The sequence below is a fragment of the Fukomys damarensis genome, unplaced genomic scaffold, assembly GCF_012274545.1.
Source record: "Fukomys damarensis isolate Sample0158 unplaced genomic scaffold, DMR_v1.0_HiC HiC_scaffold_14, whole genome shotgun sequence".
In the NCBI taxonomy this organism is placed as follows: Eukaryota; Metazoa; Chordata; class Mammalia; order Rodentia; family Bathyergidae; genus Fukomys; species Fukomys damarensis.
This window is the reverse complement of record NW_022900926.1, coordinates 4,962,710-4,987,017: the sequence shown is the minus strand read 5'-3', so window position 1 is coordinate 4,987,017 and position 24,308 is coordinate 4,962,710. Positions and strand designations below refer to the sequence as shown.

General features: G+C 41.4%; 1 protein-coding gene across 1 annotated transcript in view; it reads left to right on the top strand.

The window, feature by feature from the left end:
• The window catches only part of Trdn (triadin), a 205,633-nt gene that overhangs the window by 23,997 nt on the left and 157,328 nt on the right, over window positions 1–24,308 (top strand). The window contains exon 3 of the mRNA XM_033763212.1: window positions 19,361–19,570. Coding sequence (XP_033619103.1) covers window positions 19,361–19,570 — 210 coding nt within the window. The remainder of the gene's footprint in view (window positions 1–19,360; window positions 19,571–24,308) is intronic.

Sequence of the window (24,308 nt, the reverse complement as noted above, 5' to 3'; positions counted from 1 at the left end):
AAAAAAAAAAAAAAAAAAAAAAAAAAAAGAGCATAAAGTTTACATTTAAGAGGTGCTACTTCTGGCTCTTGTCCAATGTCAAAATGACCACGAAAAACAAATGTCTTAAGGAATTAGGGTATCCGGGAGGCCAAGACAGTGCAAATGAAGATACAAAGTGGACTTCCAGAGCGGCTTTAGAAAGTGCTAAGGATGATGGGATAGGTGTGTTTGAAACAACGGGGAATATTTCAAGGAGGATCAATGGCAATGGGCATTAACTATATTTTTCGATTGCACCTTGTGTATCTTTGTGAATAGTCAGCAAGGATGCCTGAATTACTCTGCTTGAAATGTGTGTGTGTGTGTGCGTGTGCGTGTGTGTGTGCTTGGCATAGTCATCAATAATTATGAAATATTAATAACTAAGATACAACCTTTCTTTACCCACATAGGTACCCAGCCATCCCAGTGACTTTAAACTCTTATTGCTCAGCTCTCTTGGCTGGGACAAAATGGCCGACTCACAGTGTAAGGAGGAAGAGGTTCACTTGGCTCGTGGTTTCAGAAATTTCTGTCCATGGACAGCTGGCTGAAATCCAGGGGCAAGGAGAGCTGCTCAACTCATGCTGTCTGGGGGATGGAGAGCAGGGGGCAGAGCAGCAGGGAGAAAGGGGTCAGGGACCAGGGACAGTCCCCAAAGTAACACTTCCATGGCCCACTCAGACATACCCAGAAGTTTTGCTAATCTACTCTCGAGCCAAAGTGACAATCAGGATGAATCCTCGCAAGATTCAACTTATTGCCCTCAGCTCTCTGTCTTTGCAAATGACTCCAATGATTGTCTCGTACTTTCTGCGCCTAGAAATGGAAAGAGATCCCGTCACCATCTCCATCCCGTGATTGAGTGTTATTAAAGCCCCCACTGTTTGCATCTTATCCTTATCAAATCCTTCACGTCCTCCAGATACCACCTCCTAATAGTTCGACATTTTCTTTCTACTCCTCAAGTCATCCCAGAATTCAGCTTCTCATGAACCAGGACCTGGATTTCTGCAAAATTTTCTAGTATGGGTCTGAGTTTTGTCACTCTAGCCCACACAGGACACTATCACACAATCCACAGTGCCGTGATTATAGATCACTTTTCTGTCTTTCTGGACAGACTCTGAGATCTTTACAGGTAGGATTGTGTCTTGCCTTATTTTTAAAGCAAGTGGTAAAAGCTCAATGTACAGTTATTAAATAAATGGAAAGGGGCTTAATTATGGCAATCATTTAATCACTTCTTTTGTTTTATTGATCTTCTGATATCAGTTTATTTCAGATAAGTCCAGTAGATCAATATTGATTCCAGTCCCATTTTCTTAAAAAAAAAATGAGAGTATCAGGAGGGTTCTGGATGTTATTGCTACTGGTGAATTTGAGAAAAGATAAATACTAGAAACATTTGAATTTGTTACTTCAGATTTTCAAGGTAAAGATTTCTGGAAATATCCAGCTTTACAAAAATATTGCAAAAACAGGTATGTTAGGGAGTTTCTAGGTATAGTTTCCAAGTACAAAGGGTTCTGGTCTGGAAAGAAGGAGAGTGGTATTAAGAAAACCATAAAAACAAATCTTCTAAAGCTAGGGAGAGCAAAATCTAGGCCCACCTTCTTTATTCTCCTAACATGGAACCCTGTAACATAGTAAGTATTCAGGAAACTTTTGATACATGAACGTGTGCATGTGTGCCTGTCAGAGGGAGCATTGAATAAAACAGGGACAAACAAATATCATAAACTATAAGTTTAAGCTCAAGGTAAAATAGCTATTATATTTGGATCTTAAATGCCTGACAAAGGGTCACATGTTAAAGGCTGTCAGGAGCTGGAGGGAGTGAGGTTTCACGGAGAGACAGTGCCTTCAGAAGGAACAGTAAGACCTCACCCCTCTCTGCTCTCTCTCTTCACTCCCTGGCTGTAAAGGTGTGAGAAGTAGGGTTCTAGTCCATGCCTCCACTGTGAAGTTGGGAAAAAGCAATAGTGCTGACAAGCCCCAGATTGGAATTTCTGAAACCACTAGCCAAAAAATACATCTTTGCTCCTTATAAATTGATTCGCTTGGGTATAGGTGAAAAGTAACACAATAACAGAATGTCACTGTAAGATGGTTGGAAAAATCGTTACAGACTGCAGTGTAGAAAGAAAGCATGTATCCAGAAAGAAATGTGGAAGGGAGATAACGCTTGACATAAATTATGACACTACAATTTCAGTGAAAGATAAGATGGGCATTGAGTGCAGTTTTTGTCTAAAAGCAAGAGTTTAAATTTTTTCTAATGGCCTATTAGAGGAGATTAAATCAGGCTGTTTATTTCTAGTTCCAATTGTGTGTCTGTGGTCTTAGCTTTGATTTTCAATTCATGAGAAGTCAAACTTGGACAGAAACCCAAGCGTGCTTCTTTTCCATAATGTCTTTGTAATTTCTTTTTTTTGCTTGTTGTATTAGAAAACTGCCATTCAGAAAAGAAGTCCAAATAAATAGTAGTGTGGTTGTGATTGAACTTCAGCGGCTCTTTGGTTTATCTAGTTATTAAACAGCAGCCTTTAGAGTAACAAAGACCTTTCTAAATAACTGAAATTTAAATAAGAACTGATGTTCGATTAAATAATAGATCCAAAGCCAAAATTTAATTTAATGTTGCTGCATAACTTCATAGATCTAAACCACATACTTATTTCCAATATGGTCCCTGTGCTTCGGCTAAATCAGTAGATGAAGTCATTGTTAAGGGCAGTATCATAAGGATGAAATAGTTTCGCCTTTGTTGCTGTTTTGAGATTGCGTCTTCCTTACACCGTGCTTGCCAGTTCACAGGCACACGGGAGAGAGTGTTTCAGTTGGGAAGGTGCCCTTCTCAAAGTGTTCCACCATAAATCCAGGGAGGGGGCATTTATCTCAGTGCTAGGATTTTCCTGGACCTCAGTTTCTCTGTATGGTTAGCAGTGACCTCCTTCACTCCATTGGCCAGTGGATGGAGATTGGTGCCTCTTGGACTCAACTGAATTGAGGAAGATGAAGGGTAAGGTTAAACTGGAACACCCCTGTGTTATCCAAACTCACCCTAAAGGCAAATTCAAATTGAATTTCTCCCCTCTAGGATGTGACCATAATGGAAGTAGAGATGAAATACCCAGCCCTAGCCCTCAGCACAGTGCCACACATGCAACACTCAAGAGGGATTTGTGTGTATTAGTGCTCTTGTTTCGGCAGCCAGAATGTGTTTAGTGTTCTGGACTCGAGTCTTGGCCCTGCCGTTTTCCAGTATTTATGGTGCAATTTCTCCAAACTTCAGTCTCCTCTTGTCTAAAGCGTGAAGGGGATGAGCACTAGGCCACCTCAGGATGGTCAGTGGCCATGGCGAGTGTGGCTGGCATCACACACTGAGCAGTTAAGCAGATGTGTGACACTGTTAACCTCACTGGTCATTTATGATCTGCCAAATGACAGGTTCTTTCTTAGTCCGCGTAGTTCGGAGGGTGTGGGCCAAGAAGGTAGAAAGTGAGCACATGTAACATGTGTTCTGTGCAGCAAAGCAAGCTCCGGGCGGCAGCTGTGACTTCTCAGGAGAAGGGACCCTGGCACAGGGCAGCTCCCGGGAGGCACCGGGAGGAGCCAGAACCCAGGCCGAGACCCTAATTCTTTGGTTCTCTCTTTCATTTGATTTGGTCTCTGCCATCCTGAAATCAGTTTTCAACAGTCCACAAAGGGCGACAAGTTTATCTTTAAATCCCTGGCAAAAGTGAGAAAAAGGTGTTGAGGAGAGCATGCTACACGGGGTTTCTTTCACCTGTCTCAGGGGAAAGCATAATGCTGTTCATAAAAGGTTGGTAAATTTGCCCACAGATGCTAGAACCACTAACAGAAAGACATTTCATTATCTACACACTGAGATATCTTGTTCTGGCTTTGCACCTAGAAAAGTATAGAACATTTAATACCGGGGCATTTATTGAAATTGTTATGCACATACTTGATTCCTGTCACGTTAATTTTGTGGTGCTCTAGTTCACATTTCCGCAGAGAAATGTGTATATTAGTGCAGACAAACTGGCAGGTATGGCGAATAGAGAGCGTGGGATAACAGCACGCGGAATGAATTACGTGCAGTGCAATTAAAAACGTCTGCGCATTTTTCTATATCTAGAATTTTACAATTGACTTCAGCCATTCAACTCAACAGAATATGAAAAATAAGTCATTTTAATCTTTCCAAACTTGAAAAAGCCTTAAGTGCAGCGAGCACTATTAAGTAGATACGACTGTGCTGAACCGAGGTGGAACCTCACTCACTCTAGTTTCCAAGTAGAAGGAAGAGAATGCGGGGTGCAGGGCAGCCCTGTGTGCTGCGGACTCCCACGCCGCTTCCCTCACCTGTGACTACGAACGCTGAAGCCTCTCCCCACTCCGCCTTCTTCTCCTTCCTGTGACTAGAGTTCTTTGCCTTGTTCACACAAAATTGAGAATTTCTTTCCATCTTCCAGTGTCTCTACCAGAACAAGCCTTTAGGACCCAGATAATCAGAGCACCATTAACACTTCTGTGCTCTACCTCTTCTGCATTTCCGCACAGCAGTGTCTCCTGCCTCCTCGTCAGCCACCACTGGCAGGTCTGTCCGCCTCACCCCCGCGGCGGGCATGGCTTCTCTGTGCCTAAGTCTGCACCCTCCCCTTCATGCGCCTAAGCAGGGGCCTTCCCAGAAGAGCTCTCCCCTTCCTCCAGTCCCTCCTTCCGGGGCTCCGATTGCCCAGGCACAGGAGGTGTCTCAAGGAGGGGAGATGATCCTATTTCCCTGCAGGCTAAGGAGGCTTCAGACCATGCATACTACTGGGCCAGATACTGAAGGTCCTCCTGGAACAGCAGCTGGGTCTGACAGTGGAAAGGGCAGGCAGAGGTTCCTGTTGCAGGAAGTGCACATTTTTGGAGCATCTACTGTACTATAACTCTTGACTGGGGCCAGTCATTATGCTGGGCATCACAAGTCTCGATAGCAGCAGCATCAGGATGCTTACATTCTCCTGGAAAACCTAGAAACACAGACAGCTGCAGTATAACAAGGGAGGACTGAGATAAATGAACCTAGAAGGAGGTCTGGAAGATCTGGGAGAAGAGCGCCCCCCTTGGAGGGTGTATCCAAGGCTTCTGGAAAAGGGGAAGCTTTAGCTGACTAGAACTTACTCCTGCCAATTCCCTATGTAGATAATATACAAACACATTTAAAAGCACGAGGATATCTACAATTTTATTTGTATAACAATTCAGCTGCATAATATTAAAAAGACTTTGATAGGCATACTGACACCATAGCTAACCTTCATAACATCCTTTAATTAAAACGGGAAAGTACATTTGTGCTCCAAATAACTACCTTACAAAAAAATCCTTTGGGACCCCCTGCCTGTTTAGAATAAAGAATGCAGCAGGACTGTGGAAGGGATTAAAAAAATGCCAGTGCTGGCCTCTTTGTAATTGATAGTGAATGCAATAGAAACACTGGGAGTTTTATATGAATAAAAACGCATAATTTTACCCATTACACATTCTGCACATTGGTTGGAGAAATACATTTTTGAATTGTTTGTATCTCTTATCTTTATTTTAACAGTAGCGAAGAATGAGTTGACCACTGGTTGTGTACTTTGCAGTGTAAACTCTCTTTAAGGAAATAAACTTTTCAGTCTCCAGGGCTTACATCCTCAGTTACATAACCCCGATTTTAATATACATGAAAAAGTGGTTTAATCTCCAACCTTCAGAATGCTATGCACAGAATGAGTGAATGGATTGAGTGAAAGTAATTCTCCCTCCAGAGAAATATATTTTAAAGCCATATTTATTTGGAAGAACATTTATCCCTACTATCAATTAATAAACAGAAGTGGGACGGCTGGCAATAGAGGGGAAGGAAGCCAGAATCTATTGTGCCCAACACTCCACTAAATACTTCATTCTAGGAGGCACTTTTATTACCTCGATTTTATTGATGAACCCTGATGCACTGTTGCTAGTAAGGAACAAAAGTGGGTTAGTGGCCCCCATTTAACCCCCACTTTTATGTCACTTTGCCGCGTTCCTTCCCCGTGCCTACTTAATGTGCGTGGAATGCTCGTTTAAATTAGGTTTTGCCAGTTTAAAAACCATCCATGTATTTGTCCGGTTCCCATGACATCATTCTCCTAGACGAAAACAGCAGGAGCTGGCCCATACTTTAAGAGAAGAAACTATGTTGGGGGTCGTTCGGGACAGCGTGGGAAGACCCAGGGGGGCGCTTCGGTCCGGGCCAGCGAAGTTCTGAGGCCCGAGCAGCGGCAAGGCGGGTCCCCCGCTGGGTCCCGAGCTCTGGACTGCACACACGCGTAGGGGCACAGCCCAGTGTCAGGGCGCATCAGGGCTCACAGGGCCTCTGGGATTCAGTGCTGCCTGAGAAGAGCCCCAAGGGTGAGGCCGGCGGCTGTAGGGTCTCTGCTTTGGGGGTCACCTGCCCAGAGCATGTCTGTTGCTGTTAGGTCTTTGGGACCAGGAATTCTTGAATTGCCATTCCGCGAGCCCTTTGCTTTCGCTTTCAGCTCATGAACAGCGGAAACTGACCGCTTTCCATGGGACCCCCAGAGCTCTGCCCAGTCCCCCAGGAACCGTTCAGTCCCCAGACTTGCAGGTGAGGGGCCGCGCCTCCTTAATGTCAGGTAAAAGCTCCCTGGCCATCTGTTTGGTTACCCTTTCCACGTAGAAACGCCGGGGTCCGCTCAAGCACACACACGCGGGCGCGCTTCTTAATCTCTCACTTCTGTTTCTAAAGCTCCTGTGGAAGAGGTCGGCAGAGGTGCACGAGGTGGCCCCTGGGCCTTTCCTCGGCCCTCGCACAGGGTAGGGCGATCTTAGGTCTTTGCTCCTCGCTCGCCTCACTTAGGTCAGGGCCGCTGGGAGGACGTGACCTGAGGGATGTGGAGCGGAAGTCCCAAAACCCTGCCTCGTGGGGACGCTCAGAATAATGCAGTTTTAAAACTTTCGTTCATGAGGTCCGTGAGGAAATGCAAATGAGCCACGGAGCACATTAATAAATGATTTCATTAAAATGTCCTGCTTTACATAATTAAGACTTAGATTTCATAGATTGTCCTCAATTTAAATTTCATGAGAAATAGCTTGCAGGACAGCAGGAAATGTCACTGGCCCACGAGGGCATCGCGCAAGGATAACCTTGGCTGGACCCGAGTTTCAGACGTATTCTTGTTTTGTTCTTTGTTTTGGTCATCAAGGGTTCTTGCTAAATAGTCTAATGTGGTCAGTTCTCAGCTTAGCATTCCGCAGGCTTTATTGCTAACTTGATCAAACTTTGTTTTTAAAACACTAAAGACATTTCACTTAAAAATACTAGAATGTATATTAAAAGCATTTTTTGAATAACTTTTCAGCTGTTTATGAGTTATAAAAGGATTCCTGTGTTAAGGGAACTGAGGGTAGTGGTTTTCGTTGAGTAAATTTTCCTAGAGTCCATTAACAAATATTACAGCAGAAATTTCATTCTGTTTTATAACACTGATGCATTAGTCATCACTTAAATGTTTGAGAGAATTGTTTTTCTCTCTGTGATAAGTAAAGGAAGTAGGCATCCTTTGGAGAGACATGCTTTTATTGTGCATATTTTAATTTAGCAATTTTAAAAATGGCATAATATAAATAAATCATGAAAAGGCTTCGACTTAAAATAAAACTTTCCCTGAAAATATAACATCCATAAATATGGATTTCTTTATCAGAAAATAAAATACGTGGTTTTATTTTCAGTACTAAAGATTGAACTCAGGGTCACTTTACCACTGAGCTATAACCCCAGTCCTTTCTAGCTATTTGTATAAATGTATAAATACATATATGATTGTAAGACAGCATCTTGTTAAATGATCAGGCTGGCCTTGAACTTCTGATCCTCTCTCTTGATTACCCTGAGTAGCTGGCTTCACAACCATGTCTTGTTTAAATATGTGTTTTTTGTTTACATTACAGTTACATAAAGTATAAAGAGTCAGATTTACCAAAAGGTAAATATCTGATAAAAATATCTAATACTGGACTGGGGATGTAGCTCAGTGGTGCCTTACCTGACTTGCAAGTGCAAGGTCCTGCATTCGATCCCTGGTACCAGAAAAAAAAAAAAAAAAAAAGATCTAATATTTCAGTTTACTGAAAGAAAGAGTAATTGGTACAAGTAGTTTATAATTATTTTTACTTATGGCATTTTGGTAATTTATAAGAATACAGTGATGTCCTGTGTTTCACTAATGTGTGTGCACACATTTTCACACTTTAAAACACATTTATAGGGGGGCTAGGGATTTAGCTCAGTGATTTGGTGGCCTGCCTTGCAAGGGCAAGTACCCCCCCCAAAAAAAACAAAAAAAACCCCACATTTATAGGTACATGCATTTTTAAATCTGACCGACCTGATTAATACCAGAAGCCATCCTATGAACAGCTTTACAGCATTTAGTAACTTTTGCAATTAGAGAATCACACATTTTGTCCTCACTTTAATTAACTGAAAGCTTCATTTTGCACAAGTCATTAATGGTAACATTTCAGAATAAATTTAACCTCATCTTTTAAAAGATAATTTCACGGTGAGGTGAAGAGACCAAAAGGTGTCTGTCCTGGGGTGAACTGTGTCCCGTGGATTCTCTGCTGAAGTTCTGCTCCTCAGGACCTAATAAACCTGACGTGGAGAGTAGGTGGGGCACTAGACGGGGTAGCCCCGGGAAGGGAGGTGCCTGAACGGGGGCCTTATCCAGCCTGTCTGCTGCCCTTATGAAAAGGCTTCTCCCTGCATAGCCTTCACCATCAGCCATTTTGATACCTTGATTTTAGGCTTCTGGATTCTGGAAATGTGAAGTAATTAATTTTATAACTACCCAGCCTGTGGAGCTCTCTTAGGGCTACTCTTGCAGACTACTATAGCCCGTAACCTCTGCCCTGTGACAAATCCGCCATTCCCCACACGAGTTTGGGGGAACTCTGCTCAGAAAGTGTATTTCTTTGTTACCCCAAGGCTCTTTTGAAGTGACAGTGCCTTCTGAAATAACTTTCCCTGAAAGTGACGCATACATCCGGAAATCTCGTGTCATGATTTTTAATTTCCTAGAGCAGAGATCCTATATAAGCCTAAAGTGATATAATTATGATCATTTTCAGGACTAGGATACTAAGCATCAAGCTTTTCTCATGAAAACGGCCTCAGCAGAACTGTTTTTAATGATCTGACTCTTTTTTATGGTCTGTGGAGTCTTTTGAAGGAGACATACAGAATCAGAAGATGTAGAAGAGTTGATGCCATCTTTAAAGAACAGCCACTAAGACTGAACCAATGAATTTAATATTCAGATTTGAATATTTAATGCATATCCCCCTTTTAAAGTAAAGTGAAAGAGGAAAGTGATTTTTATGCAAGAGAAAAAAAATTCCCTGAAATGTTCTCCATGTCTCCTAATTCTTCTGGAGAAGGACATTGGGTGGCAAACATCTTGCAGAAAAGAACCATAGAGCTATGCTTCTCTGGGGAAGGCTTCTTAGTAGTTTCTAAAAGCACAGGCTACAAGGCAAGCACAGTTTTACTAAGATGATTTTACTGAATCGGTTCTGGCTTGGCGATACTAATGTGGCTGTAATGCGTGAATAAGCACAGTCAAATAGAGCTTCTAAAAATGCTCACCCTATAGAAACAACTACACTGGGGGATTTAAATGTCAGAAACAGGAGTTTGTCTTTATTTCCTTCAGTAAAATCCTATTCGGAGGAAGTACGTGAAATGACATGGTTAGGGAATCTCACTGTCCTTACCCTGGAGCTGCCCCGGGCTCAGACAGTGCTGCGTGGTGGAGCTAACAGTGAACACCAGGAGCCTCGGAGGGGACAAAGGCCTGCTTCCCATTTAGTTTTCAGTCCCCGAGGTGCTGAGGTTGTAGTCTGACCTACGGAATACTCAGTAACGTGACTGCTCTGCTGCCTACTAAAACCAGAAATGATGGGAGTGAAGGGAAAAATAGGGAGAGCTCAGTCACTGCTCACTGAGTTTGTATCTTGGCTTTGTGACGTTGTTTTGTATCAGAACTGTAATTGCCCAGGTGAAAGCCTCCCCTTTTTTCGCTACTGGGGATCAAACTTGGGACCTTGCGCTTGTGAGGCAGGCAAAGGAACCACTGAGCTAGATCCCTGGCCCAGAAAGGCCTTTTATTACTTGCCAGTGAATGACATTTCTCCCTCCCACCACATGTAAGACCTATTTTAAGTCTATTTGGTAAAACAAGCACTTTGAAAGCTCCCATAGTGAACAAAGTTCAGAAAAACAGTTCTGTTTCAGTTTCATTCATATCAAAAAGAATACTTCCCTCACTTTCGAGAGGTACAAATCTTTGTCAGCATGTTTCTGGAACTACAAGCTCAGTAGAAGAAAAGCATGGTATAAAGTATTATTTGTGCTTACCTAATTGCTTGCTTTTTTGCAGTATGGGCACGAAAAACGAATACCTTAATATTCATTTTAGACATGCACAAAGGAAATTCAAACTCATTTAGAAGTTCTTTGAAAGGCACAGGAAGTGCCTTACTTTTCCTTCTCCATGAAGTGACACACACAAATGTTCATGTGCACACACACACTGACGCACACACACACACACACACACACACACACACAGAGAAGAAATCATCATTCTCTAAACTTTCAGACTGTATTTTCATCATGAGATGCGTGGAGTCATTCCAGAAAGATGGAAATTGGGGCTGGAATTTTTTGATCTATCCTAAACTTTCAAAATAATGAAGATTTGTGTTCAAATTAAACAACAAAAAAGTTCTGCTACAATAGCACTAAAACCTAAGTATGCATTTTTCTTGCAAAACTGTCTAAGAGGTAAAATAAATATATAGTTCTGTTTTCAGTCCAATGATGGTAATAATATTAATTCTAAAATAACTATAGAAAGTGTCAACTTATATTACTGACAAATTTGTGTTATGAAAATTGAAGATGCATGAAAATAGGCATACTTTATTTTAATTGTTGTTTTGCAAGCCTGAGGGTACTCAAAATTAATCATGTCCTGCTTACTGGTAATGTTCTTTTAAATATCCTTGTGAAATACATTTTTACATGTACAATATTAAATTACTAAATTATCACTCCTTTCCCCCAAATGGATAGAAATGTCTTTAGAAATAGGAAACATAGCTCTAATATACATACACACACACACACACACACACACACACACACACACACCAGATTGCCTCATGATATTTGCCTAAAAACTCACCCAGACACATATGAAACTGGAAATAAATCTGCGTCTTAGTTCTTGCATTTTCTTAAAATTCCTGCAGCTAATTATTGCTGCATGAGCAATCCACTTTTGGTTGTCTTTTGTTTGTTTGTTATGTGCATTCCTTTATGTGTACTATCACTGCGTTAAGGAAGAGTGTGTGAGTGACTGAAGAAGTGGGACGTCCTCATGCTCTTACTGGCCTCGAAGCCCAGCCCTTGGGAAACCTCAGGGTTACAACTGTGACTCCGCGTGGGTGAAAAGCACCAGGAGACTAATTCCTAAAGGAGATTCAGTTTCCACAAAAATGCCTTCAGGAAAGAAGAAAAAATGTAAAAACATGCACATGAGAGTCAACACATCGTAGAAAGCTAATGGTTCCAACGCAGTCTGTTTAAAATTTCTTTTTTCCGGATTGAAATAGCATGTCATACTGCAGGCTTTGGCATGTTGCTGGGTATCCAGTTCACTGACCATGGGACGGTTTGGTCCGAGCGCTGCTGGGTCCGTACAGTGTTTCATTTGTATGCATTTGGCCCAGAAAGAAGATATCTCAATGCAAACGTAAAACACTAGAAAATTAACTTCTCAAAACAACTGAAGATAGTTTGTAGATCCTATGTTAACTCGAATGCTATTCTCAACCACCCCAAACCTTACTATCATTGCCCACAAACTGAATCCATAGAACAGGGAGGTTTCCTGTTGATGATTCCACCTCCCACTTTCTAAATCACACAGGCAGCCCGGCCGGGCTGCCGCGTCCTCTCTGAGTTAGAAGGGGCAAAGCTGGCGGAGACTGCGGCGCGGGCGCCCTGCGCATCCCCGCCAAGGTCTGTTCCTGCGGCTGCTGCACAGATACCACAGCGAGGTGGTTCGGGAACCGCACGTTTATTTCTCAGGGTTCTGGGATCTGGGAAGTCCAATATCGAGGCTGCTCCCTTAAGGACATTAGTCCCACCCACGACCCAATCACCCCCAAAGGGCCCACATCCGAATCCCCTCACCTTGGAAGCCAGGATTCCCGAATAAGCTCCGAGCCTGTCTCCCACTGCTCCAGAACCCAGAAAAGCGGACCCTTCCCTGCGCAAAGTGATTTTTCCCACCCCCCAGACGTCTTTCCCCTCCGGGCCAGCACAGCTCCGCGCTCGAGGAACCGTAGTGAGATCGGAGATTTTTTTTTTCAAAAATAAATACAATGTTTTAAAACATGGCGCATTCGGCTTGCTCTGACTAATGGGTTCTCCTCCGGCAGCAGAGGAAGAGCGGTGATCTGCGTCCTTAGCTGAAGCGAGGCGTCAGCCGGCTGTCCTGGGCCGGCTGCAGTGCGGCCCGGTCCTCCTCTTGGAGGCCGGCCGGCCCCTCGGAGGAGCAGCCTTCAGTTCCTGCAGATGTCGGGGCGCGGCTTCCCCCTCCACAGGCAGGGACGGGCTGGAGCGCTCTCCGGAAAAACCCCTTGGTGAAGAAAGTGGAGGGCAAATAGATTCATTCGTAGGAAAATGGATACATGTTGAGGATATACTCCTAAGTGAGATAAATAAGTCACACATGTGTAAATACCGAATAGTTTCCCTGGGGTGAATAATCTGCAACAATGCGTAAGATTCTAATAAGATTACTGACATTTAGAAATGGGAAGAAAGGAGCTAAAGGTGTAGGGAAGGTGGGATGGGTAGGGGAAGAGTAAAAAGGGAAAAGAAAAAAATGTGAGAGAATGAAAAGATGAAAATAAAGTGTTTGTAGTTGGGGAGGGGAAGAGGGGGTGAAGGGAGGGCAGAGGTAAGGGGAAAAAGTGAGAATCAAGACTTGTCATGTAGAGGTACAAGATCCCAATGATGAATGTAACTACTGTATCCCTAAAATGTACCAATAAACTCAGTTAAAGCTGAAAAAAAAAAAAAGAAAGTAGAGGGCGGACAGTAGCTATTTTTAAAAATGTACAGATACCCCTACCTTCACGTGGCAAAAGTGGCCAAACTGTCTTTTGAAATTTCATTATGATAGTCACATCCTAAAAATCTCGGGAAAAGAGGTAGCATTTGGGGTTTTTTTATTGAAATTGTCAGAGAACCAAAGTCTTAAGTTGAGGCCAGGACTGGGGATTTAGCTCAGTGGTTTAGGCGCCTGCCTCACAAGCACAAGGGCCTGAGTTTGATCCCCAGTACAAAAAAAAAAAAAAAAATTCTGGCTTGAGCCCAAAACAGTTTTTATCCTTGAAAGACAGTTAATAGTTGTTTACTTCTTTTAAGTATCTGCAGTCTGTATTCCTCTAAATATTGCATTATTTCTTATGCTATATATAACATGTATGTATATATGACCTGTTGCCTATTAATAGATGGATATAGATATATACTGGTTACTATTATATACATAAACTAATGTACATAGACAATATTAATACATTAGTATTACATATAGATTATACATTGACAGATGTACACATGTAAAGATAAATGTCATTATTTAGAAAGATTATTTATGTGGATTATTATTTTTCTTCCTTCTCAAAATTTACTGTTGGTCAACTTATATGTACTTGTAGTAAAACATAATTTGCTTTTCATGTATCCAACGCATAGACATCCTACAGATTATAGAACTAGTGAAGTCGACAAAAGGTGGGTTTCTCTTATTTTTACATTTACCTGCAAAGATATTCTTTCAGTGCACTACAGAGTTCTTACGCGCAAGCACTTGGGAGCCCAAAGAGCAGCAAGGATCCTCCATACATGTAGCTGGGCATTATGCTCTTTGCAGCTGTGAACAACATGTATTTTCGTATGCTGCCTGTATGTCACACTCCCTTTCCCTTGCTGTGTGGATTTTGAAGGAGGTAATCATGTAAGAGTACTACAGAGCCCACACACCCAGTCCGACGGGAAAGTCATGCTCACAGCTCCCGAGTCATGAAGATGCCATGTTCTGCTGACCCCTTCGGACCCTGCAGTGTCTCTGAGTGGCAGAATCATTGTGTTGCTGAGCCCATGGGAATGTAACGGGCAGGTGCACTTGGCATCTTCCCTCCTGATCAGTAAGGCACAGTGAGGTTCAGTGACTTCTATCAGGAAGTTTATGATTTATTCTTCAGTGCATAACCCGCTGGCGAACCTGTACCCGTTATTCAAGCAGCCCCTCATTTTGCTTTATACAGCTAAATCCCACAGCTGTTCAGGCGCAGGCCCATTCTTTGCAAGGCACTTCAGTCTCCCTGGTCATCAGGATAATTCGCATGAAATCAAAAGGAACTGAATTCAAAACTCTGCATTGCAAGAACTGTCATGGAGCCCGGCTGCTCTGCTCCAGTTCGAACACACAGACTTTCCAGTGCCGTAGCCCGTGCCAGACTTCTGAAGGGGGTCATCTCATAGTTTTTCTGCTGTATCAATAACCAGCTCTTATAATCTGTACAGTGCTTCCCAGACATTAAATAATCCCAGATTGCACTCTGTTCTTTGCATTTATCTTGACCAGCTGTCAGAGAAGGCAGTTTATTTCCCTCAGTTTTTTTTACTTGGCTCCATGTGGCTTCTGCCGGGGTTTTGAACAGAAAATGGAAGACACAGTGTGTTCACAACAGACACAAGCACGATTTTGTTTAAGCAAAATAACATTCGGATAATTTTCAAAGTGTTTATTGCTTTGCTGTTGGATATTCAGAATTTCATTCTTTTGGGATTTCACTGCTTTTGAGTCTTGGTTAATTTTAAGTGGGAATTTTGAGAAGGAGAATACAAAAGAAGACAATGAAAAAGATTTAGAATTAAGTTTGTCATTTTCTTCTTAAAACCTGTACCATGACTGTCTTGGCAGAATCACAAAGTGAATGAAATTCAGAATTCATATGAGATCAGTTTTGCAAAAGTCATCAAAGTCCTATTTAACTCTGCGTTTGTATTACTTATTGAAGTTATACTTTCCTATTTTTCTGTCAAAAGACAAAAAAATGCAAAAATTCATGTTTCTTTTAAAACTCTGTGCATATTTTAAAAATCTGACCAGGATTCAAATAATTTTTGTTAAATCCTCTAAACTTGTGCCTTCAGTTTCAAGATACCAAACAGATGCACATGACGTTATTCGGTTCCTTGTACACAACACACTGAAATGAGTCGAAAGTGCAGAAATAACCCCTCTGCAGTTCTTCTCTTGGTGCTAGTAGAAGGCCTTCCAGAAGCCAAAAGGCTGGAGGAGATTAGCAGCAGATCGGCTCTCAGGTAGGCCACTCCTAAGCTCTCAGAGCTCATTTCCTCTCCTGCAAATCATTATTCTGGGCCTTCAATTCACTTGTAGGTCCACTTGGGTCTTAAATCTCATTTCGAGGCCCTCCTATCACTCATCTATTTTCAGAACTACCATTAGGAGTGATGGGAATCTGGCATGAAAAATCAATGGGAGGATATGATATAAGTTCTTTCTAATTTTCCCCTGTGTGAACAACACCTCAAGTACGGTTTATGAAATTTATCTTAAAAGTGTCTTTCCATTTTGCTATAATTTCTACTAAATCGATTTCATGAGCTTGGAATAGTTATTCCCATAGTTGTTTCAAAAGAAAAAGGTGATTTGTTGTCAGAATTATTAATTTCTACCAAAAGTCATTTAAAAACCTTAATTAAATCTTTTCCAGTGCTGTGCCCCCCTAACATTAATCTTTTAAAAATATGGATCTAGATTCAAAACTGTTACCTAAGAAATAGTTGTATTAGTTGTTTTTGGTTGCTATTACCTACTAATATGTACTCTTGAATGTCTTAAGTCTTTCTTTTGGGGGCTACTCATGAAATTTTACATCATTTGTCTTATTCCTCTGAAGAGAAGGACAGTAAAAAAATGAAATTTTTGGCAAAAGAAATGAGTAGAATAAGAATGTGCTAACTAAAATACTCAATTTTGCATGCTGTGATTTCATATTTTCCTTTAGGGTATAGAAATTGTCTTATGAGCTGGATTTGTACTTAAGCATCCTGTGTACATGTCTGCTGGAAAGGCCCAAACGCTCTTTTTCTAGTTTAAAGAATTCACTTGCACTGATCACATGTGTGCTATAATAACTTTATGTGCCATAGATCATTTCATTCATTTTGCTTGTGGGGCCAAACATCCTGTAATTCTATGAATCGATTACAATATCCGGTGCCTCATCCCTTATACTACAAGGGATTAATTAAGTGATTGAAGGAACGCGGGTGGGGCCTTACAATCTTTTTGTTTCTCTGAAGACGTCTTAGCCCGATGTACACATTTAGTAAGTGGGGAGAGATGCCCAAGTGGCGTAGTCAGGCCTTCAGCCTTGGTTTCTGAGGGTAACTGCACACTTCAAGGCTCTCCTTGTGGAGATGCTAATAGTCCCAGCAGCGTCATAACTGTAGAAGCGTTGGAGGTGGTGGCAGCAATGATGATGACGATGATGATGATGATGTTATTAGTTCTTGTGTTGCCATTTATTAAATAATTACCATGTACTAGGAAATATGCAAATGGCTTACATGAGTTTTTTTTCCGCAACGCAAACCAGTACATGGAGTCTTAAGGCAATTTCCTCCCTCACACACAGCTGCATGTTGTTCTTGGGAATAGTGTGGCAGTGACCTTCCAGACATTCACGTATCACAGGGAGGAGCCAGAACTTAGTCCCTGTCTCTTCCCCTCAAAGAGATTTAGCCTTGCACAGTGGTGCATGTGTGAAATCCCAGCACTCTAGAAGGCCAAATAGGGAAAATCACCAGTTCGAGTCCACCCTGGCCAACTTAGCTATGTAGCAAGATCCACTCTGAAAATTTTAAAAATACAAATAAATAAAAGGCCTGGGGATGTACTTCATTGCAAAGGTCCTGGGTTCAATCCCTAGTTACCCCAGCACCAGACAAAGTTCTTGCAGCTTCTTTGCTTTACTATTTCCACAGGAAAGCTACACGTCATTGAAAGCTAGAAGCGTAGAGCTGGAGCCAGAGGCTGACAGCTGGAAAGGACAAGGAGCACTTTGATGCCAGGTGGAGACCTTAGAGGCTTCCAGAGACCCAATCTGCCCATTACTATTCTACTATGTAGAATATGCTAAGAGGGACCACAGCTAGGCTTTCCGTTAGGTGCAGATTGCTTTGCAAAAGTGTTAAAGAATCTTGAAAATTTAGATTTGCTCTTGTGTTCAGCAGATAGAAACATCGTAAGTTAGAGAAAATAGTAAAATTGAAAAAAATGTAATCATATTTAATAAAATATAATTCAATTTTTTGAATAGCAATTATTAAGTCATTTTGGGCACCATAGTCTGTATTTAATATATAAAAATACATTAAAATCTTGTGCTTCTTGCTCCAAAGGTTTGGACTGGTTGTTTTTTCTCTTCAGTATTTAGTTATTTGCTTTGCACGTGTAATTTGGGATTGAGAAGGCTATGCAAGTCTGCTTGGTCTTCAACTGTTCCTAAAAAACATGAAATATTTGTTTCTGATGATCTCAAAATTATCTCTAGGTGCAACTTGCTATGAATATAATCAGACTATCTGTAATGTCATTGAAGGGGTTTCCCAACATACAGTGGCAGCAAACTTATCAGAGAAAAATGAGTTATAGAATCCTTTAATGTCATGTTGTAGACAAAGATACTATAAAAGGGAAAGGTAACCAATGATAGAAAAACACAGCATGAAGATTGAAGTGCTGCCTTTCGTGTTTCTGTGTAGAAAAGATGCTTATAGGAAAGTGATGGAAAATTCCACAAGAATAGAAGTGTGAAGAAAGGAAAAAGTAAGCATATTAACAACTCATCTCAAGGAATACATGAATTCTGAGTGACGCTCCATTTTTATCCTGTGTGACTGCAAATATTTTAGATACTATAAACACTCAGTATTGACGAGGATAAAAAGCAGACCACTGCCATGTGGGGTAAAAGCATATCAATTTTCAAATGCGTATGTATATTCTATATTTCTGGATATAGCAGTTCTGGAGTTAAGAATGACTCCTAAAGGAACAGTTATTAATGTGTGCTCAGAAAAGTTCTACCATGTCTCAATGGGATAAGTGACTAAATTATGTTCAACCTTGAAATGCCAAGCCATACAGGTGCATAAGTGGGACTTTTAAAGGGGGTTACTGGCAGAAGAGCACATTGGTGGTATATTGCCTAGGAAAATATACAAAGGACAGTGAGATTGTGACTTGTCAAGGGCAAATAAAAATGTAGTTATATATTTGTGCATATGTACAGAAAACAACATGTTAACAGAAATTGTTGCAGGATTGTTGGATTAAAAATTATACTAATCTATTTGTTTATGTATTTATTATTCTTTCTGTACTTTGCTATTTCCTCAAGAGTTTTGCAGAAACTGAAATAAGGAAGTTACTGGCTATAATGAGATTCTTCTTATTATTATTATTATCATTATTATTGTTTGTTTGTTTTTTTTTGTTTTTTTTTTTTTTGGTTTTCTGAGACAGGGTCTCACTGTGTAATTGAGACTGACCTGGAACTCACTATGCAGCCCAGGCTGGTCTCGAACTCACAGCGATCCTCCTGCCTCAGCCTTCCGAGTGCTGGGATTACAGACGGACGCCACCACAACCAGTGCTATAATGAGATTCCTTTCAATGTTATTTTTATGCACCCCAACACCCCCAAAGCAATATAGTGACATCAATAGAAATTCCAATTTTACAGTTCAACCAGGGTATCGAGAAAGGAATTTCATCCCTTGACCTTTTTTATCACTGACGAGTGTGATGCTGGGGATCAAACCCAGGGTCCTGTGTGTGCCAGGCAGGGGCTCTACCACTGAGCTGTGCTCCCACCCTTGCCACAGACTTTGTCCTCCAGTGGAGACCTTTTTGCTTGCTTTTATAATAGACATGTGCCGGTAGAAGTGGGCCAGGCGTACAGTTCTGCTCTCGAGTAGGCTTGTTCCCTGAAGAAGCTGCTCGAGACAGCTACCCTCCCCAGTAGAGTATGTTTTCTTTATCACAAATATTTGGTGTAGATTTCTCAATTGTATTTTCCTTTCTGAATGTTGGACTAGGAAATGCATCTACAACCACCACTGTGATCGACAGCAAAAATGGCTCTGTGCCCAAGTCCCCTGGCAAAGTGCTGAAGAGGACAGTCACCGAGGACATCGTGACCACCTTCAGCTCCCCTGCCGCCTGGCTGCTGGTCATTGCCTTGATCATCACGTGGTCAGCTGTTGCCATCGTTATGTTTGACTTAGTGGATTACAAGAACTTCTCAGGTAAGAGCTGCGGTATTAAGTTTTTAAATCAGAAGAACCATGTTTTCCCCACCTGCAGCTCTTTTCCCTCTCTTCACTCAAAGCTGGTGTGTGAGCTAAAATACCCAAGAGCAGGCTCCAGGGCACTGACAGCAACTTCGTCCTTTCCCTTTCCTTCCCTTCTCTTTGGCGTATTTGATTTCAAATCCAAGCTTGTGTTTGTAGAGCTGAATACAAGCGGAACGCCGCACCTTCACAAAGACAATGATTAAAAGGCCTGGGTAGAGAATTAGCCTTGGAACTTGTACTTCATCAACCATTGATAAAGAATAATTTGTAGATTTCATGCTTGGCCATATAAAAGCAGAAGACCAAACAACAAGACTTTCAGGCAAATAGAAAGTAATTTCAACTACTTCTAAGCCTCTGTGTCCTCTGGTCCCATCTTCTTTCTAGATAATGCTCGTTACTCCCCGACCCCTGGCCACACAAAACCATCCTCTTTTAAATTTCTGAAAGCAGAAAACCTTAAAAGGATTTGAATGATTTGAAACAGGATACTACATCTTGAGTGTTCATATGCCATTATGGACTTGGGGTAACACAGGAATAATACAAGGAAGAAAGGGTAGTAGTTTTGTTTAAAATCTATTTCGACTTCTATCATTCTCTATTGACTGTGTTTCCTGGATGAAAGGAATCAATTGGGTGCTCTATTAATATTTCATGAGTAGATGAATGAATTTATGCTCCATTTCCTTTTCTCCAATAGGAGAATCAATAGGGCCCAGATGTGATAAGTTGATTCTCTGTGCTCGTGGACCCTCCGTTTCACATTCATTTCTCCCTCCAAGCATCAGCAAGTGGCTGTGTCACAAAGACTGCCACACAAATATCGTAAAGGCACAGAACTGTATTGTTTGCGTCTCTGGACGGGGGATATGGCTGTGACTCTGGGTGCTGGCTGTGCGCCGGGTAGTTAAGCCACAGGAGGCATCAGCACAGGCCCTGTCTCACGATGTCAAGCAGAGGGCAATGTGTGCAGTCGTAAATGTCTGCTCTAAAAAGCCAAGGCTTCTATTTTATTGTAATAAAGTCTTTTAAAAAGAATATACAGTTAAGATAGTTCCAGTCTAAGATTAAGACTTCAAGTTTTAAGTGAAAAATAGTTACATTATTAGAGGAAATTCCATTTTCTTTGAACTTATATGAATTTTAATATTTCACCTAACCTTTCTTTTATTATGAGTTCATTTAATTAAGTTTTAGAACCAAATATGATCATAAAATATAGCACTTTAGCTTTTATAGTAGATAGAATTTACCAAATATACATAAATTTAATATTTGCAGTTACTATTTTTGAAAGCACAATATAGACACCACTATTAAAAATAATTTATTCTTCATTAATAAAAGCATGGGTACCTACAACTATATTTTCATATTTGATTGCTTAAATATAGTACATACCTTCCATTAAATCACCTTGCTCGGTGTTACAGATGACACTGCATCTACATCACTGGCATTTTGATCACTAGGAAACAGCTTCTGTGCTTCTTAGGCTTTGTCAGTGTTTAGTCAGCACATCTTCAGTGTGAGGCCACCTCCTCCTTCTGTCTCCTGTATTTATTAAGACATAACTGTCTATTCGGTCACTACAAGAAAAACCTGGAATCCTCTCCTGAGTCTCCTTGGATCTGTGCACTCAACCAAGTCCATGACTTCTAAGCTCATGCGACTCACAAATGCACCACCTCCGTCTCTACCACGTCCATCAGCAGGCTTCACGTGCTCTTTCTCTCTCGAGGGCACACCCTCAGTTTCCTGTATCACTGCCCCGTGCTTTCTGTCTCTTAACAATGCTAAAGACAGATCTTCATAAAGCACAACTAGATCAAGCAACGCCTTTCCCCTTGCCTAAATACAAAATCTCAGAATGAAGGTGAGTTCCTTGGGTTCACTCTCTGTTTCCACCCTGTTCAGCATATGCACCCCTCTTTATTCAGCCATATTGACTTGTTTTTCTCTGTTGTCCCTAGGAAAATAAAAAATTCTCTCCGCCATTTCCTCACTTCATGGCAGGTAGAAGGAGTGATAGTGAACAGCTAAAAATGCAAACTCAGGCTCATGTGCCTGGTATGAAGTTCATACCTTACGACTCACTAACTCTGTGACAGGGGTAGTAGTACTTATGCTCTCTTCAGCTTCCTCATCTGGAGAGGGGATTTTAATAGTGCTTATGCAATGTGATTGTCAAAAGGAGTGTTGTACAAGGCAGTATTTGAAGGGCTCTGAACAGAACCTGGTTTATCATGCCCCTAGCAGTGGAGACTCACTGATCAATACTCATCTTGAGAATACTTACTCATCCCTCCAGACCTAGTCCCTCTTTTGTGACACATTCTGAGACTGTAGGAAAAATACACTGTGCCTTATTTGCTTACTCTTGGTAACTCGTAGGCACCTATAGTAAGAGCACTTGGCACTGTGTGTTATAAGCATCTCTTGATTTGTCAGACTCTCTCAGAAACCTCTACCTACCCTAGCAAGGACTGTCTTATCAATCACTGTACACTGGGGCTTCTCATATAGGTTTTCTAGTGCACAGCAATTTTTACATTGTGATGAAACATTACATTTTATTTCATTTCAGAGCCAGGGATTTAGCTCATTGACACCATGCCTGACTCTTAAGTGCAAGGTCCTGAGTTCAATCTCTGGTACAAAAAAAAAAAAAAAAAAAAAAAAAAAAAAAAAAAAAAAAAAAAAAAAAAAAAAAAAAAAAAAAGAAAGAAAAGAAAAGAAAATTTTATTTGATCTAAGTTTTTGATATGCTTTAAAATTAATAAGTAACTTCAATGAAACTAAAACATAAAATACAATGCTTCTAAGATAAATTTTACTTGGCATATTTTGTGATATTCATTGTTGCATAATAAGTTACTTCAAAACTAAAGGTCTTAAAACAACAACAAGCTGTTATTATTTTGAGTAGTGTGTAGAGGTCCAGAGTTTGGACATGGGTTAGCTGGTGAGTTTGTCTTAGGATCGATTCTGAGACGGCAGAAAAGACTAGCATGAGTGGTGGAACTGTTTGCAAAAGTCGGCACCTGTTGAGTGCTTGCAACAGGTCAGGTGGTTTCCTCCTGCGAGAGCGATCTAAGACAGCAGAGTCAAAGCCGCAGTCCTTTTGCACCTACGCCTGGAAATCTCCTACTGTCGTTTCTTGGAGGTCGTTTGGTTCACACAGTAACCCTGTTCGGTACTGGAGAGGCTGCATGATAGAAGAGCTCTGTCGGCACGTGGAAATCACCAGGGCCAAGGTGGAAGCCGGCTACTACATAGACCCTGTCACAGATTATGTCACCACACAGTACCTCTGTTGACAGCTGGTCAGACCGAAGAAGGAAGTACACCAATCTAGTTGGCAGACAGATACTCTGACAACAGCACAAAGGAAACTATGCTGCAGTGGGCTGACCAGCTCCACGAGGCCGTACTTTGGAAAATAAAAATTCATTGGTGGATTTGAAATGAAAAAAATAATCAAACAGCTTGAAACCTTAAAGGAGAAATATAAAGTATTAAAGAATTGAAGTATAGATGCTTCAAATAAGAAATTCAATTGCTTTTAGCTCATTTAAATATAATGATCATTTTCTGGAACCAAAACAGTATACATTTAAGGATGTGGTCCAATTCTAGCATAAAACCTGTACCTCATAGTAATCTTTAGGTGGACAGGATGCCTTCACTTATGTTAAAAGTCTAGTTCTCTTTATCCTACTTAGCAAGTTCTAAGCAGTTTTTTTAATATCTGTTGTTCACAAAAAATTATTTGCTTCAAGAGCTTTCAAAATATTAATTATACTTTTATGCATTCATGTTAGTTTTAACTGATACAATTTCCGCTGGTACTGGGGATTCATGTTACAATTCTGAAGAGTCTGTTGAACTTCCCCAATTGTTAGTGCTTTAAAAACAAGGCAAGGAGTTGAAGAAAGCATGGCTGAGGGGACCAGGAGGCCCAGAGAGTCAGGACAGCTACTGCTGGGCCTTCAGTCCTCTCTGGAGCTTTAGAGGAGCAGATAGACACTTAATGCCATTACAGATTGTTCATGGAGAAACTACAGTTACTTTCATAAGCATACACAGTACTGCATCAGGAAGAGTGCTTTTCCTCTGGGTAACATCCCCAATTCCATACGCTCAGAATTTGATCTGATTTGTGCAGGTACCATCTTGGTGTGAGGCAGCTGCCGGCTGGACTGTCTGTGCCTCTTTCAGAAGCCTTGGTTTTCCTTTATGCACTTGTATCCTACGAGCTAGCAGGACTGGGATCTCTAGTCTTCACCTGTGAAATAGGTCGAGCACCTTGCTCTCTGTTCTACGCAGTGTCTCACGTTGTTCCCTCTTTACAGATGACACAGATTTTGGGGCACCAAATTTAACAGTCTGGAGAAGAGATTTCACCTGCCCCCCACTTCTTAGACCAATGCAATGTCCAAGCAGCATTCGAACAGTTTAGCTGTCAGGGTTTGACCAGAGTCAGGAGACCACTGAGTGCTATAAATCGGGACTTAGGATCGGCTTGGCTTATCTATTCGTGGGAGGAGGGTAAGCAGTTTACCTACGCGGGGCCACACCGTTGGCAGTGAGTCCGAAATCGGCAGGTTGGAAGCTGAGGAGGGTGGAAGGGGACAGAGTGGGGGGATGGGAGGCCAACTGCTCCTTAGTTCCCAGTCATCTCAGG